General features: G+C 39.5%; 2 protein-coding genes across 2 annotated transcripts; one reads left to right on the plus strand and one right to left on the minus strand.

The window, feature by feature from the left end:
* Positions 1-2,610: 2,610 nt before the first annotated feature.
* On the minus strand, positions 2,611-5,484 carry ch25hl2 (cholesterol 25-hydroxylase like 2). The gene has a single exon (XM_020654017.2). It carries the CDS (start codon positions 3,857-3,859, stop codon positions 2,963-2,965), a length of 897 nt encoding a protein of 298 aa, XP_020509673.2. The 5' UTR covers positions 3,860-5,484; the 3' UTR covers positions 2,611-2,962.
* A 4,806-nt stretch (positions 5,485-10,290) lies between these two features.
* On the plus strand, positions 10,291-16,858 carry s100z (S100 calcium binding protein Z). The gene is made up of 3 exons (XM_020654012.3): positions 10,291-11,396; positions 11,486-11,657; positions 15,126-16,858. Exons 1-3 carry the CDS (start codon positions 11,266-11,268, stop codon positions 15,300-15,302), a joined length of 480 nt encoding a protein of 159 aa, XP_020509668.2. The 5' UTR covers positions 10,291-11,265; the 3' UTR covers positions 15,303-16,858.
* Positions 16,859-17,816: the final 958 nt, after the last annotated feature.

Consider the following 17,816-nt stretch of genomic DNA (forward strand, 5'->3'; position numbering starts at 1 on the left):
TTCTATATATATATATAGAACTATATATATTTTAGTTCAAATCTACAGAAGACAATTTACCGTCAACAACAGTGGTGTTGTGAACCAAGAGGGGGCTCTTTTTTTATCTCTAGGTAAGAATTTAGTGAACTGATAACCCCAGCTTGAATAGCCCCCTCCCCCAGGTAACCACACACACACATTGTGAATAGAGATAGCTTCTTGTGTAATGACTGGTCGAGGCAGAGTTCTCGTCGGTTTAAAAAAGGTAAATGATTGTTGCGGAGTGTCGTCTTACCTTTTGTCAGTGCAGCTGGCCTGCCTGCCTTTGTGTCGCATGTTAATGACAGAGCCACTCCCTGGCTGTGTTATATTTAAACACAGCTTCTTTTACGCATCAGTGACTTACACTGTGTGAGCAGGGTAAACATAGAAATACTCACACACAATCACAAGTATGATCTTATCTGTCAGTTTTTGAAATAAAGAATGCTGTGATTGGGGGTAAAAATGTCTACGCTGAAACGCTTTTATGTATTAAATTAGACAATCATTTGTTGCTTAAAGATGAATATACTAGTGAAGAATAATGTAGGGCTTGTCATTTCCTATTGCACATGACTGTGCATGATTATGTAGAAATATAAGGCAGATGATGTCAGTGTACACACCTTCAAAATAATAAGTTTCCTCGTAATCGAACATGCAGGACCTTTACTAAACCATGCAATTTGTCTTTGCACATGCAGCTTTGAGGTGAAGGCCATGTTAGGCATGGGTTTGTATGAAGAGACTGCAAAGTTTTCCATTTGATTCATGATTGTTTCACATGTGCAGACATATTTACATGGCTGCACTCCAAACAGTTCGGTGCAACACATAGCTCAGTGTTCAATGTTTGTTCAGCCTGTAAACATTAGCTTCTAGGACGTTCCTGGGAAGGGAATTAGCTTTGTTTTTGTTTTGTTTTTATGATTGAACAAATATTATATAACAGGAGGTTGAAGAGTAAAAAAGAATGATGTCAGGTTGGTGGACTTTGCAACCTGCTGATCGAGCGTGCAGTTTCATGCAGGCTAAGATAAACTAACGTGCTGCAGAGATGTTTTAAAAACGTTAATGATTACAGTAAGAAGCCATGTCAAAATGTGTCCATTAAATTATGCCTTTTAATCTAATCTTAAACCTAATCTTAGTTTCTGTCAGCCATGACTATAATGAAGGACTTTAAAACTCTCATGGGGGGAGGGGGTTCCAGTATATGCTGGATTGTGTTGCATATTTCTCTGTTACAGCATGTATGGTATGGCCGTACAGTCCTTGACAATCCTGTTTACATGCATGATTAAAGTCAAGCATACAAATTCAAAGTATTCTACTTATTTTCTTGAGAAATGGCACTGAATGCATTCCAAAAATGGGAGTAAAGAGCTTGTTGATTATGTTATTAAATACCAAAACAAAATCTAAAGAAATGAGTCTTTCTACGGGAAATAGCTCAACCTGAATCCCTTTAAAAAAATCACAACTGATGGCAAGAATGTAGGCTGATGAGCGCTAAAAGAAAACCTAAAGGACATTTTTGTGCAGACTTTTATATCTTTCTAGTCTTGTTGCAGCCGTGCACCTTTTAACTGAGTTTATTGTCGAGTGTGCACCTCGTTTGTTGTTTTTGACAAGAGCTGCCGACCCGGAGACACAGCCTGTTTCTTTATTTCTTAAGAATATGCCGTATTGCCTTAACGACACACAAACAGAGATGCGTGAAGAATCTCCTATTTCTAAAATGAGCAGGAGCTGATGCAACTGTCAGTTCCCCGAGCCAACCAGAAACATGTCAAACCTGTTCTGACCGCCATTGTGTGTCACAGAGTGTGTGACAACAAAGACAGTGGAGTAACACACATAGTTGAACTGATCACTACGGTATGGCACACCACATATCCTGTGTGGTATCATATGATATCCTCCTAAAACACAAATATATGTGTAAGGTTTCCTCGACTACAAATTAATCTGTCAAAACATGTACTTCACAATCTGCTGTCTTTGCAAAATATGAGTATTATTGCTCTGAGGGAAAGTGACCTCTGGTGGTGAGTTTCTTGAACTGCAACTTAAACCACATACAGGAAAAACTAATTTTGCTGAGGTGAAGTGGAAACTCAAAATAAAATAAAATCTAGGGGAACAAAAACTTAATTTCAAACAGTTTCTGTCTAAAAAAATCTCAAAATCAATGGAAGATTATGTAACTTCTTATAGTGATCTTTAGCTAAAAAGTATTAAAAAACAACAACCCCTGCCGCTGCAGAGACATCTTTAAAATGTTTCATTTTTATATCCACAATTCACATCTTGCATGAAAAAATATGTCGTCATTTAAGACTTTAATTAGGACTCTTCCAGTTAGACTACTCTCCCCTCAAAGAGAAGATGGAGGTGGATTAGTATTGCGCCCACGCATCATACTGGGATGCAACTAAAAGGGCCTCTATTCATGTGTGTGTGAGAGGGTCAGCGCTGAGGAGGAAGAGTGTACTGTGTAATCACTCTGACAGATCGCACCCCTCTACCATCAGCTAAATACTAAGATCTAGTGTAGTGAGATATATGAAGAAGCAATTTTCATTCCGTTTTGTTTTTAATTTGTAGCTGGAAGCATGTTAAGAGTTGTATGGAAAGTGTCCTGAGGAAATACACAAATACATGTACAAAAGGACGTATGAGATAATTTTTCCCCCAAAATTTACTTTTTAGCGCGACATTAGAGCTCCTTAAGAAAAAAGAATATCCATATTTTTTCTAGGTGTTAATCGAAATATGCCGATCACTATAATAATATGAAACATGCAGGTAATCAGGAGCGGCAGAAAACAGATCTGTGGGAGAGAAGAGAGAGAAAAAAAAAGTGCAGGAATGAGAGCGGGGACAAAAGAGGCCGTTTGAGTAAAAGAGTCAATGAGAGATTAACTCGAGTTCTTTAGTCTTTCCTCCCTTTCATCTCGTCCTCTCCCGTTGCTGCAGCAGCGTCGCCGACGGCTGCTGGCACGGTGTTGGTGCCCCCCAGCCAGTCCCAGTGCGAGAAGAAAGGGGCAAAGTTAGTGCCGGGCCGCTGGTGGTGCGTGTCATGCTTCGGGGCGCCGCCCCAGAGGCCAAAGGGCACCAGGTTGTGCAGCGCCCAGGGGAAGTTGTAGCCGCAGTGGTCCTCGGTGGAGACGTAGATGTTGAAGACCATGAAGCCCCACGTGGTGAGGCAGTGGCACTGGAGCAGGATGGGGTCGATTGTAGTCCAGAATCCGACGCTGAACAACTCCCAGCCGGAGAGGTACTGAGTGACGAGGCTAAAGGGTTGGCTGTACTGGTGGTGCACGGCGTGGAAAGTACGGTACAGCCACGGTATCCGGTGGTGGAGCAGGTGCCACAGGTAATACTGGAAGTCAAAGACCACCATGCAGCCAACGATGCCCAGGAAGAAGCTCCAGAGAGTGGGCGCCTGGGAGGGCAGAGGCGTTGGCGGCCTCCACATCCACTGAGCGACTGCGGACGGGAAGATGTAGAAGACGTGGTTGTAGATGGTGACACCAAAGGTCATCCAGATGTTAGGACGGGTGACGGGGCGGTCAGGGTGGAGCCTGTAGCGGTTGATGCAGGGCCAGGTGGGTGCGAGTAAGTCCAGGACGGTGTACAGCCCGACCAAGACGAAGTAGGTGGAGACGGAGAGGACGACAGGGAAGAGAGGGCTCCTCAGGAGGTCATGGTGGTTCTGGTGGAGGTAGTCCCAGGCCGGCTGCAGCACCAAGGCCTGGGTCTGACACCCGGTCACGTTATTCACATCCAACATCCAGAATAAAGTTGTGAGTAACTCGCCTGCGCTCATCACTGATGCTGTGTTTCTCTTCCAAAAAGAGGGCCGATCCAAGAGGATTGTTCTCTAACGAGGAGACGATGAATGGAGAGAATCCAATCGTGCGGCCTCTCATAGGTTAGGCAACAGCAAATTGTCCGGTGATGTTGTGCCAAATTGGACTGGCGGGCCGTCTAAGGCTTTTATGTATGTTCAAGCCCCACCTCCAACCCCCCCTCCCCTAAAAACCCCCTCTGTGTTTTAAAAGAAGGCCGCTCTGTAAAGACGCTTTTTCATGAGCACAGGGACCGCAGCCAGGGCTCAGGAGCCGGGCCACAGCCGCTCTCATCTCCGACCCAGATCATGGAGAGAGAGCTTCCGACTGCTGCTGAATTTGACTTTTAATACACGGAGACACAGGAGGGGGAAGTGTTTCAGAGTTTTTCATTGAAAGAATTAGAACATCAAGTTAAATCTCCGGCAGTTTTCTTCCACTGACCCGTCTTTGAATTTAGACTGTCAACGTTTTTAATCTCATGTCAGGTCCCAAAACACTTAAATTGTGTTTCAATTAATTTCCTGGAAATGTATCTGCATTATCCAGACTTTTTTCCTAATCCTTAATTTTTGCCTGACAATTCTCCCAAGAGAAAAGCAAGTCCCCATTATGCCACTGTCTAATTCTAAAAACACACAAACACACTCCAAAAAACACACATTCGACCAACTTGAACCCCCGAGAGTAATTAATCATAGAGAGCTGTCAAACGAGAGACATGAATTCAAAAGTACTTCCTTTCTAATGTCGTCAAAGCTTTTGCTCTGTTTGTTTACAGGGAAAGAAAATCACAGCCCATGTTTCTATGGAGTCACACAATTATTTGGTACAGGGTGGGAAGTTTTAAAAAATATCATGTTATATCCGTTGGATTAACTTGACCTTGCATAACGTTTTGACTATGGCCGGTTGATAATTATTTGACCACAAACGCATGAGTCATGTTTCTTGTCTGGCATTAGTGAACTGAAATGACTCAGTTTCATGAATTACATAAGAATAAACACCATCATTGTTACATAATGAATTAATACGGCATCCTCAGTTTGAAATATTGTCATCTGAGTGTATTCTTACAGCGCCTTCAAAACTAAGATACAGAGCGCTTTACAAAACAAAAACAAGTGAAGCAAAAAAAAAGTTCAAGTTAAAAGTCTACAACAAGAAAATAATGATCTACCTGTGAGAAAAATACTAAGGGCACAATGGAAAACAGCGTAAAACGTCATACAGCAGTCGTATGACATCATCAGCATATAGAGTTTGTCCTCATGATTCTCTGTATTTATTCATCTTTCAAAAAGTGAACTAATGTGTAGGAGTCATTTTGTGTTTACCTTTGGCTTGTTGTATAATTAGATTTATCTGAACTTATTATTTTCCACTAGGGACACTGAATGCACAGGGGCGTGTATATATAGTTGCACAGGTGACAGGAAAGGGAAGGCACAGGTAGGGGGAGCACAGACAGTTCTCACCAGACCAGCATTCATGTTTCAGACCAGCACACAGACAAACTACAATTCATTCATTCTGCTGGCTACGCTTCACTGGAAATGGTTTGTTTTTTTGTTCTCGTATTTCCATCAAGTCACTTCAATAAACCCTCAACTCAACTATAATAACGGCTGGAAAATCATTGTTTGCATCTGCGTAAGACTTCACCCCTACCTGTGTATTAATGGCAATAATTGGAGCAAAGGAAAAATTGGAAAATTGCCATTACATAACGATACAAGTGGAAATATAAATAAGAACAAAAAGGCACCTTAATGGTAAAAAAAATAATCAGACATAAAAGAATTTCAATCAATTAAAAACTTCTGGAATTGTTAATAATAAATATTGTTTAGGGATATCATATGATTACATTTTTTAATCGCAATTAATATTTTTGCATTTTTTTAAATTCCATTATTTTGCATTTAATAATAAAAATTGAAAGGCTTTTATTTTGAATTTTTGTACTGTTTTAAGATGAGAGCACTCCTGATTAACTACTTAATGCTGACAACACTCATATTTATTAAATATTTATCTATGGCCATATTGGTACCTATTAACTATTGACTGTAAACTATGGCACTAATCTATGTGTAATTTCTCCTCCCCTTACCTGTTAGAAGTGGATCCGTCCATATGACGTCAGAGGTGAAGCGGGAACTGACAAAATGAAATCAAGACCGAGAAGAGCAGAGTTTAATTAATTACAAATATATTATGCTTAATAAGCACCGAAAACGCCAATAAAAAAATAATGACATGAACTAAAAAAATGTCCACAAGTTTAATGCTGGTTAAGGTTTTAAGATATCGCATTTATTGTGGTATATGAAAATAACGCTGCAACTTTCTAGGCCGCTGAAAAGAAACTCCAACAGGTGATGCACCGTTCAGGTAAGTTTGGTTGGGGCGGATGTGATTTTGTTAATGGACTGTTTGCTCTTGTTGTGATTTGAGAGTACCTGCGCTGTTAATCCGGTGTGGTTGAGATACAGGTAAATGTATTTGTAGTGGTGTATTGTACTCTGTAGGCGGTTGTAAATCATGTGTGTAGATGCAGGTGAAAATACTGTGTGCGCATGTGTGTGTGTGTGTGTGTGTGTGTGTGTGTGTGTGTGTGTGTGTGTGTGTGTGTGTGTGTGTGCTGTAAATCCTGCAGAGCTACAGGTAAATGTCGTTTTTGTGTATTTAACTGTAAATCAGTGTTCATACTTTTGTCCATTTTTACAGCTGGACTCAATTATCATAAACATTACTGTATAGCAGTAAGTAGTGTACACATGATGCTCACTGAACAGAGGTAATAACAGATTGCACACTTTCTGATACCCACTATGAACCAGTAGAGGGCAGTAAAAATCAAGTCTTTCAAAAAGGCCATTGGCACTAAAGCAATGAAAAAAGGGAAACACACTTCAATTTAACTTTGACTTCTACTGATCATGTGTTGTTGGGCCTTTTTACCTGCTCGCATTTTCACGTTTTACACCTTTAAAAGCAATGTAGGGCTGGGAAATAAATCAAGCTTCAACTATTTTGGCTTCCTACTATCTCCAATACAGGATTATCAAAGTCATTTGATTAAAAAAAAATAATCTGAGGCGCTGGTGGCGCAGTGGCACAGTGGTTAGTGCGCACGCCCCATGTATGGACGCTGTAGTCTTCCAAGCAGGCGGCCCAGGTTCAAATCAGACCTGTGGCTCCTTTCCCGCATGTCGTTCCCCACTCTCTCTCTCTCCCTGATTTCTGACTCTATCCACTGTCCTATCTCTCAAATAAAGGCAGAAAAATAAAATAAAATAATAATAATCTAACCATTTACAGACAGTAGAAAAAAAACACTCTCCTGTTGTCTGGAAAGTGTCCTGAGGAAAATTAAAAAAGCACAGCCTTAGTTGTTTCCATGACCTGTTTTCATGCTCATCATTGTCCACTCAACGGTAAAGACAGTTTTTTTTGGCCAAGCCTGTGTGACATCATGAGATTTCACCGCTGAAGTTATTAAAGGAACAAATTCAAATTCAAATTCAAAAAACTTTATTTGTCCCCGGGGGGGCAATTCAAAACGGAACGGGGAGAGATTCATATCAACAGGTGCAGGACTTCACCCCCTCCTTCAGCCTCTGTCGCAGTAAAAGTCACAGCCTCGAGTTAGTGTCGGGCACAGCAGAGGAGTGGAAACATGATTCAGAGTGAGATATCAGCAGGTTTGATCTCACGCCTCAGTATGACAAAAAGGAAACGAGAGTCTACAGCTTTGCTAGCTGCTCTGTCAGACTCGCTTTAACCCCAAGGCTCCACATCTCCAACATTTGGCTCGGCACTTTTCTCCTTTCAGAATGAAGAAGTTGGTTTGATTTCTCTCTGTGTTTTTGGTGGATGACGGTAAACGGAGAAATAAAGTTAAGAATTGGAAAAAGCAGCAACAGTACGTCTACAATCAAGAAAGTTGAAGAGAATATATATATATGAAAAGATCTGTATAATTTGTACTGGAATTTGTGAGATTTTCCCAAATGAGCGTGCTAAAGTTCACTCAAACGTGTTTTTAATAACACACTGAAGCATTCAACACAATCATTTTATTGCAATGTGCTAAGTTTCAGGATAACTTGTATAACCTTTCACCCTCTGCAAACTCTGTTCCCAAAGGAAAAGATTAAAGATTGTGTTTAATCTCATACTAAGAAGCATGTTGCGTCGTGCTGCGTGCATCAAAAACATAAACTCTTTTGTATCTTTGATGCAGAGACGGGAACTTTCATTACATGCGCAGGTGATGAACTTATAGTTGAGTATTTGATTCATACTTCACATTAAAAGTTTACATGTTTAGCATTCATTATTTGTGGACAAATGAAGAAATCATGACCTTAAAGTTGTGAGACATTTCAAAGATTTGGCACATATAGAATAGAAGCGTCACTTTATTTTGTCCTTGTATCGACCGTTATGACACTGCAGAGGACCTTAGGGTGCACAAGGCAACTTAAAATAATGCATTATATGTCATGTAGAAAGTTGGTAAGGATTTTAGCCACTTTAAGACCTTAAAGCTTTATCCCCTTCTTTACGATACAGGCTTGATTATGCAAACCTGTTTTGTGTTTTCTCTCTGTTTTTACCTCAAATTATTTAAATGATGTCTTCAGAAATTATATGTGATGAGGGATGGTGTGTGCTAAACTAAACTATTAAAAAGAGGCTTTTTTTTTTCACTATCTTCCAAATAATAATCGTTTTAATCAGATTTTTTGAGAAACTTAACGTTTTGTTGAATCTGTTGAAATATTTTGAAATAATTTCCCATCCAGTGCATCGATGTGATGTCAGTTTATGTTCAGGATTACACGGTCAGTTTCTTGCTCCACGCACGGCAGCTGCAAAGTAAACAGTTTCATCAGCTTAACAAATGGAAACTTATTTTCTCCGTGACAGTGGCAGCAAGTGGAAGAAAAGTGTCGAGCACACCTGACAACTGACGTCCCTCGGGTGTTTATCTTTGGGGGCTGAGGGCTTGGATGAAGTGTTATTCTCCACTGTCAGTTAAGACACGGTGACAAAGGGAGGGGAAGTCGTGTAAAAAGAGCAAACGTCGGGACACAAAGTGACACGTGGTGGCTGCTGCTGCTAAATATAAAACTAACAATGAGAAGCTTTCAGATTACAAGGTGTGAGTGTTAGTTTGTATAAAACATAGACGTAGCCTCAGTCACATCTTCCATGGGCTTCTGAACATTAAACATTTCCCCCCCTAATTGTAGAGAACAACGGATAAATGAGGCAAGTGAGTGGGGAATGACATACAGCAAGGTGCTGAGGGTCAGAGACTGCAGGGAGGGGGCTTTAGTCTCAAGGTAAACAGCTACAACACCCACCTATCATTTGGATCAGACGCCAGCTATATGTGCAAATGTATACATAAGGCTTCAGCTGAATGACCTTGTTGTTAATAAAGTTGTCAAATTGATCAATTCTTCAGTACTTTTCTATAGTTTTGGATACCAGTCAGTAGAGGTGGGCGATATCGGAAAAATATCATATCAGGATTATTTTTTTGTTGTTGTTGCAAAATCATGATTTTATCACAATTTGTTTTCATACTCTCTTCTTAAGACTATTTTGCAAGTTACTGATCAGTTCAACCAAACTTATTTCCCTGTATAATCTTTTTAAATGCACAAAAACTGTACTGACAAGTTTAGTCTATTTGAAAAACATCTTCTTAAAACCTACTTTTACAGACTTTTATGTGATGTCGCCTTCTTAAAGTCTTTTCTTACTGGTTTTACTATTTTTTATCTTCTTTTACTTCTTACTGTCTTTTTATTTATGCTCTTATCTTAACTCCTCTTATGTTTTAACTTGGTAATTTCTTATCTTACTTACTTTGTCTATTTATGTTTCATGTTTATATTTACTTTTTATTTTTATTAATATTATAGTTTTGGGTTTTTTGATCCTTTAACCACTTGTTTCTATTTCTTTTTCTGCTCTTACCTTCTTATTGCTGTTCTCTTTTTATTTGCTTTTAACTCTTAGTTTCTTACATCTTTTTAAATCTTTGGTCCTCTTGGTCTCAGCTCGTGTTGTTGGGTTCTTGTGTTGCCTGGGTTCTTAGGATGGTTCTTGTGATGGTCGGGTTATATATGTCTGTTGGGTATCGTGCACTTTGGGTTCTTTTCTGTTGAATTGTATTTAATTATTTTTAGTATTTTGCATCTGTTATGTTCTTACTGTTGTTAATGTTCTGTGTTTGGTTTAGTTTGTTTTTGTTTTTGCTGTTTGTCAAAGCACTTTGTAAACCTGTGTTTTTAAAAGGTGCTATATAAATAAAGTTATTATTATTATTATTATTATCTTTGTAGGAGGTCTGGAGGTCTCCCACGCAGAACATCTTTAGCACCAGAAACATCTTTCCCTCGATTTGATCAATATTTATGCACAATTTGAAGGTTTTCTGCACCACTTTGAAATTATGATTTAGTAATGTGTCCTTTTTTATGTTCATCAGGAACATTTTATTGATTGAGATGATAGTATTGGAAAAAGTACAGAATCTTAAAAAATAAAACTTCAGATCTTCAGTCGTATTTTTAACCCAAAACTGGCATGAGCAAAAAAAGAGAGCGCTCCCCTCGTCTATTCAAGTTCACAGGTCAGCAAATACCTTTTCTCTGAAGTGTTTGGTGTCTCATACTCGTGCAAAAATTATGATTTTTTACAAATGGATAGAACGCAATGGTGACACTGTCTTACTCACAAAAAATAAAATTGGTTAAGTGACAACGATGCAGAGTATTTAACATGCCAGTAAAAAAACAAGAAAGTTGATCTTAAGTTCAGTATGTGGGTATACGTTTCAGAGTATGTTAGGAAAACTTCATTGTCTGTCAACTCAGGTGGAGAAAAGAAAAGGAAACAAAAATGGAAACCTGTAGTGTCCCTCGAGCAAAACATGTCACATCTATTTCAGAACTTATTCCCCTGCTGTCTGCTGCAAGTTTCCAAAGACGAGGACGCATCAGGGGCCACAGAGACACAGGGCTACAGTCACACTTCACTACATCACCGGTGTATAATATCATACATATACTAACAGTGCCATGTTGTTTTCATTGTTCATGCAGATGAATGAAAGCAGTTAAGATCGGCTTGAATCATTAAGACAAAAATGTGCTTTGGGTTCTGTCTGCAACATTTGTCGGATAGGTTCTCCCTCGTTTCTTTTTTTTTTGATGAGCTATTACTGAAGCCTCTTCAGGGATCTAAGTGGTGCAGATACATACGTGAGGGCCCATGGGGGCTTCGGGGTTACACTGGTACATGTTTTTCACTTAACGGCCTTGATTAAAACCTGGAAAGAAAGACAGTTACCATGGGCGTCTCACCTGTGGAATTAATTATCGCAGCAAAGATAGAGGACGGCACACTTAGCTTCTCGTCATTTCCTGATAAACAAGCTGTGCCTCCACACCTTTCATCAGACCTGAACGGGACTCTAACCAGGTAAGAACCCCTCGTCTGTAGAAACACTTTGCTTTTATTTCTCGTTTAAAAAAAAAAATGTCTTATTGCTGACATGTTTTCTTTCCCAGGAAGCAGCTGAGTTATCGACTTTCCAGCAGAATGCCGAGCCAGCTCGAGGGTGCGATGGACGCACTGATTACAGTTTTCTACAACTACTCAGGGAATGATGGAGACAAACACAAGTTGAACAAGGGCGAGTTGAAGGATCTGTTGAACAGCGAGCTCACCGACTTCCTCACGGTAAATTTACATTCTTAACCAGTTGTGTTTTTGTTTGTGTGGTTTACTTATTTTCCAGCACTTTTTTGCTTTTTTTGGGACAATTTGGAAGTGAAGATGCAGACTGAAAATGGGGAGTGAGAGGGTGAAGACACTTAACAAATATCCTTGTCAGAACTGAACCAACGGCGATGCATTATTCGGCATGTAATATATGTACTCGGCTAGCAGTTCTCTAGCTTGCTGTGTATTTAGATTGGAGTTGTCGAATCATTAAGTGGAATTTAAAGATGAATTAGTTTCAAGTTTTTTTTCAAAATAGAGACAAATCTCATACCAGAAAATATACGACCATGCTTACTAGAATTGAAGGGGAATACTTAGGTAGAACAATCCCAAGCATTTGTTTTTATGGTAATAAAACCTAAATCAAAGAGGGCTAGTGCAATCTAATTTTGAATTAAACAGAGACCCCGAACCCTGTGTAGTGTTTTTGTGAGGCCCCTTTTCCTGGAGCATTAACAGGAAGTGTTTTCATTATTCAGCCAATAAATCCTGACGAGTCAGTCCAACAAAATAAAGCAGGTCAATTTAAAAGTGTCGAATCAAATGGCTTATTTGTAGTATGTACTTTAATTGCAGAAATGTAGGCTGTGGTTGATCTTTAGGTGACAATCTGTATGTATTCGGTCTGATTAGTTTAAAGAACAGCTTAATGTATGGTCTATTTCTGGACTGAAATATAACAAATGCTTATACTGCTATAATTATATTATATATATTATATATTGCTGTTATTACAGCGTTGGCCAAAATAGATTTTTTTTAAGGGAGACAAAGTAATACACAAGAGAGCTAAGAAATATACAAACACTTAAAGCTCCCTAAAACATGTCTGTGAAGTTTCTTGTTCTAAATCCACTCTGATCCTGTATTTGATCATGTCTATAAACCCCTCTATTTCAGCCCTGCTCAGAACAGGCTGTTTCTGTGGCTGTACCTTTAAATATGTAAATGAGGTGTGTCTGACCACGCCCCCTATCTGGAAGGGCTCGGGTGTCTCAGGCTTCCTCGCTCCATGTTCTATTGTTTACGGTGAGAAGGCAGACTCAGAGTGCAGAACAAACACCTAGCTGTGGGAGTGTCACCCACCTGGGGGAGGGGCTACTGCCCTTTGTGATGTCATGAAGGGAAAATCTCCAAACGGCCTGTTTGAGCACACATTTTCTGAAAAGTGGAGCAGGAAAAAGATGGAGCGGATGGACTTTTCTCATAATTGGGGGGTTTGTAGAGAGACTATAGGGACACATATTAATGTTCAGTAAACATGGCGAAGTGTATTTTTCATAATATGTGACCTTTAACTGAATGATCCACTTAAAAGCCTGTTCATTGACATGACATTTTTCCAGTACAGGCGACCGAAAAGGGCCACAGTCACTTTAAGTCTTATTAGATAATCATGTTTTCAAATGTTTAATAATATTTAATAAATAGCATTCTGACCTTGTTTGAGGAAATTGTGTCCTCACTGATCGCACATCCAGCTGTAACTGCTGTTGGCCCTCACATCGCAGCTCTGTGAGTAATGAAGGATGAGGAGGACGAGATGGATAAGGTCATTTCAGATAAGCCCAGAACCTGAGTCTGTGCGATAGCAGCATTTATGAGCCCACAATTCGCGATTCCAAATGATTGAGAACCAACCCGTTGAGAGAAAAAACATCCGAGGCCAAAGAGTCAGATCTGTGATGCCTTCAGATGTATTTTTTTTAATTTTCTTCTTGTCCTTCCTCATGCGGATGGGAAGCCTCAGGTGCTCACGCGTCATCATCAGTGGCCCATATCCCCTCCAAATATAGACACTCGTGATGTCATCGAGTCCCCTCGGGCCAGAGTCACTTCTGAGAATAGACACAGTCCCCGTGATGAAACATTCACCTTCAGTTTCCTCTGACGGGAAACTTGGGACACATGTACACCAAGGCTCAATATATTACTATAAAAAATATGGTAATAGATGATGATATATGAGAGAGTGAGAATTATCCAAAAGATGCCGTCAGGCCTGGAGACTTCCAAATCTGACAAGGAGAGAAAAGATAATGTAGTCAGCCCTCTATTTTTATTTTCTCCTCGTTATATATATATATATATATATATATAAAAGGATTTAATTTTCCACTATGAAGCGTTAACTGGCTTTGTTAAAATTTAGAAGTCTTAAGTTAAATTCTTTACATTTTATTTTGAAATCACATTTTTTTTAATCTTATTTAAACATTTGAACTACATTTTGAAAACAGTGTCGTGAAATTGTTTGACAAACTAGTGTTTCAGCTCTCAACTATCTTATATTTTTATTTTTAAAATGTCTTATTGGGCTTCTTTTTATGCTTTTATTTTAGAGATAGGACAGTGGATAGAGTCAGAAACCGGTGAGAGAGAGAGAGAGGAGGCACAGGTCGGACTCAAACCTGGGCCGCCCGCTCTCGAGGACTTTAGGCACTGTACAAGGGGCGCTCGTACTAACCGCTAGGCAACTGGCACTCCTGTACTCAAGCATCTTTTATTGACTTGTGAATATTCTTATCCCCAATCCGCGGTCCGTCAGTCAACGTCAGCACAGTGGATCGCACACATCACAGCAGACCTACAAGATCTTGTTTTGTCTTCCTGAGGGTGATTTGTTGTTCATTCGGTGCCGGTTTTGACGTAATGTTGATAAAATTATGAAAAATACGATCGCAAATCCATATATTGTGTTTTATTTTGAAATTGACCGGATGCTCTAAGCAAAGCCTGACATGCGGCTGTATTGTATATTATTGTTGTGGTGTCATTTTTAGCTTGATCAGGTAACACAGTAGAGGGGAAACATCCTGTAAATGTATTCTTAGCCTCATAAAAAAAAAAAAAAGAAGACATGTAGTTCTGCATCCTTATATCCTTAGGTTTGCCTCCTAAATGTATTTTGCCTCTGAATATATGTGTGTGTGTGTGTGTGTGTGTGTGTGTGGGGGGGGGGGGGGGGTGAGGGAAAAAATAAATGTTATATTCAAGAGGGAAAGAAAAGGTCTAACCCCCCCTAACCTTTTGCTAAGATGTGGACTTTAATGAATGCCACAACATAAAGATCACAGCTTCCTCAGAGGTCTGAGGGTTTGAAAAAGGAAAGCCGTGTCGTGTTTTTCAATCCTAGAGGAAATGAGCAAAGCACTTAATGTGGTGTGTGATCAGCTGCAGCTCACGGCTCATTTGGCACAAACATCACTCTGCTCTCTGGACATGGGTGGCAGCTTTTTCACCTCGAGTCAATATGAAGCGCCGCGATCAATCAAACTACTGCGTGAATGTTGTGATCGTACACGGACAGATGGAGCTCAGAGAGGGATCCAAAGTGTCCTTACTACAAGTCCCAAGTTATTCAGGATTCCTTAAGACACTCAAAAATCGTTTGTTGAATAATCTTTGTCGTTTGGTTTTCAGTCTCAGAAGGATCCGATGCTCGTGGAGAAAATCATGAACGACTTGGACTCGAACAAAGACAACGAGGTGGATTTCAACGAGTTTGTCGTCCTGGTGGCCGCCCTGACTGTCGCCTGCAACGACTTCTTCCAGGAGCAGCACAAGAAGCCCAAGAAGATGTCCGCAGAAAATCTGTAAATCTTTTTAACAATGTCAAAATGTCTTCACACTTAAAACCGCCCTGTAAATGTCTCACACTGTAGAGCTTTGTGAAAGTCATATTTTAACCAAACGCTGTGACAGTGTGTGAAATAGTCGCTCTTAAATAATATATAGAACGGTGTACAAGGACACATGTTCCCCTTTTTTTATGACGCTCATTAAATATTTCAAAGTAATACATTTCAATTTGAACTACATTTAAATCCTACAACTCAAAAGCAGTTTCATGTCAGCTTCTTCTTCTTCTACACTTTAAACCAGGAGACAGACCGTTGTGTTCAGGAGAAAAATCAAGTCAGTGTGTATGAATTTTATGTTGTTGTTTTTTTTTTTTATCTCACATCACGATCCTTCTTTATGACTAACGAGGCATTCTTGTGCTAAATCAACAAAAAGAAAACACAAGCATTTTGTTTCGGGTAAGACATAAATAAAAACACTTTGTTTGATTTTGAATTAAGATTATCCTTTTGTCTGAATACGTCAAGTCAAAGAAACTTTGAAAATAAGTCATTTTATGTGTGTGATGTTTTAAAGGAGGTGTTTGAAGTAGATACATACAGTACATGTAGTACATTAAAATATCACACTGAAAAGGAAAGATCCTGCTCACTACTCTTGCTCGGCTTCACCAATTTATTTGAAAAAAATCCCAAAGTTTGGGTCCCTCTGAACCTTTGTCAAGTGTGTTCTCATGCTCTCATTTGTATGATGTAACTCCCGAATGGTGAAGTAATCCAACTTTGACTTCTATAAAGAAATACAGGGTTAGCACGTTGCCTATTCTGTATTTTTTTTGCCCCACTGGACTCTAACTTAGGTTTTATTTTCTGTCACCTTACACGTCAGACGCACAAAATATTTTTCAAATATCAACAATTTAATTATTAAGACTGAAGAAAAAAGGGGACTTCCTGTTCTTGTTCAAACATTTGTACATTAACATGTTTTACTATTTCACACACTGCTGCTTACTTGAAAAAAGACGCTATCTGTCACTGATTGTAAAAGCATTAAGCTTTGAACTGATGACTTCCAGATCTCACCTTAAACCTACCTGTTCCAACTTATACTTGTTTTTTTTTGTAGCCTGATGTTTGTAACTTAAAAATCAACTTTGGTTATTTTTTCCTTCAGCTTTGGCGCACTTCTCGACTTCTCGCCTTGTTTTTGTCTGTGATAGAATAATTGCTTACAACAAGTTCAGTAGCAAGTTTCAAAACTCTGTCTTTATATTCACGGCTGTATTTCAGCATATTGTGTTTCAACTGATGCAGCCAATAGGACATTGTTTTTAAGTAAACCTCGCAACTGAAAATAAAATCATGGTTTTCTCTGGAAACTGTCATTGAATTTATCCTACATTTGTATTTTTATGTTTAAAGGAAGAATGTGCGACATAAATAAATACAGCAGAAATCAAGTATATCCTGAGTCATGACTGTCTACTATGAGTGAGAAGCTCGAGTCCCACCAGCTGGGGTGCACGCACTAACCACTAGGCTACCCGCCCTCCCTCAATAAATGTTTTCTTTCTGTAAAATCCATCTGTAATATCGGGAAGAAGAAGTATAAAGCAGCTTAATGAAATCTTCTGGAATGTATTTTGTCTCTTAACACCCCTGTGCATGTTTGTGTGTGTGTGAGAGTATGTGTTGTTTAGTGTTAACTTCCTGGACATCTCACACTGCAAAGAAAAAGGCTGTTCTTCTGGGAAATGACTGTGTGTGTGTGTGTGTGTGTGTGTGCCATGTCTCGATGACGCATGGCCATCCCAAAACGCAGAGACCACCTGGGTCCAGCAGCATCAACGATTTCACACTGACTCGTCCTCCCCTCGGGCAGAAATGCTGATACTCTCACCTTTTGGGAGAACGAAAAGTGAAGACGCAAGCTGCATCTTCTGAGGGTTTTCCTCAGTGTTTCACAAACATTCATTTAATTAGTGATGACATTTTCAGCGGTGACGTGGAGGAAAAATTACTGAAGCAAAACATGACGGCAACTGTGATGCTTTTATGAACGCAGATGGTGCTCAGACAAACTCCTCACGGGAACAATGCAGTTTGTGTGCGATTGTCTGTAATCGAGCAGGATAATGCCCCCGTTTCCCTCGGGTTGATACCATGCAGTAATTATGTACTTTAATTTTCTAAAGGTTGTACTCAATCATAGGTGTCATTTGATTATTTTAAAGTGCAGATATTTAGGCTGTATTCTCAGTGCACTCCACTTGTAGACACTACACGAACTATTCTTGTGTCTCATTTCCCGGCAAATCCTAAAGTTTGAGTCACTGATTTGAGCATCTCCTGTGTCAATTTAATTGTAATTATGACGTAATATAAGCCATGGGAGAAGATGCTTGAGATTCTTTAAACATGCCTGCTCCTCAAATACAGGAGGACAGGATCGGAAATGTAATGTGTAAGGAGAACAAAAGGGAACAAATTGGGGCGTGACCCACAACAAAATGGTGATTAAAAACTT

Source organism: Labrus bergylta, chromosome 17 (genome assembly GCF_963930695.1).
Source record: "Labrus bergylta chromosome 17, fLabBer1.1, whole genome shotgun sequence".
Lineage (NCBI taxonomy): Eukaryota > Metazoa > Chordata > Actinopteri > Labriformes > Labridae > Labrus > Labrus bergylta.

Coding starts and splice junctions, on each gene's coding strand:
- ch25hl2 (XM_020654017.2), bottom strand. CDS start 3,859: ATGAGCGCAGGCGAGTTACTCACAACTTTATTCTGGATGTTGGATGTG.
- s100z (XM_020654012.3), top strand. CDS start 11,266: ATGGGCGTCTCACCTGTGGAATTAATTATCGCAGCAAAGATAGAGGAC. Junction 11,397..11,485: donor CTGAACGGGACTCTAACCAG/GTAAGAACCCCT, acceptor TTTCTTTCCCAG/GAAGCAGCTGAGTTATCGAC. Junction 11,658..15,125: donor AGCTCACCGACTTCCTCACG/GTAAATTTACAT, acceptor TTTGGTTTTCAG/TCTCAGAAGGATCCGATGCT.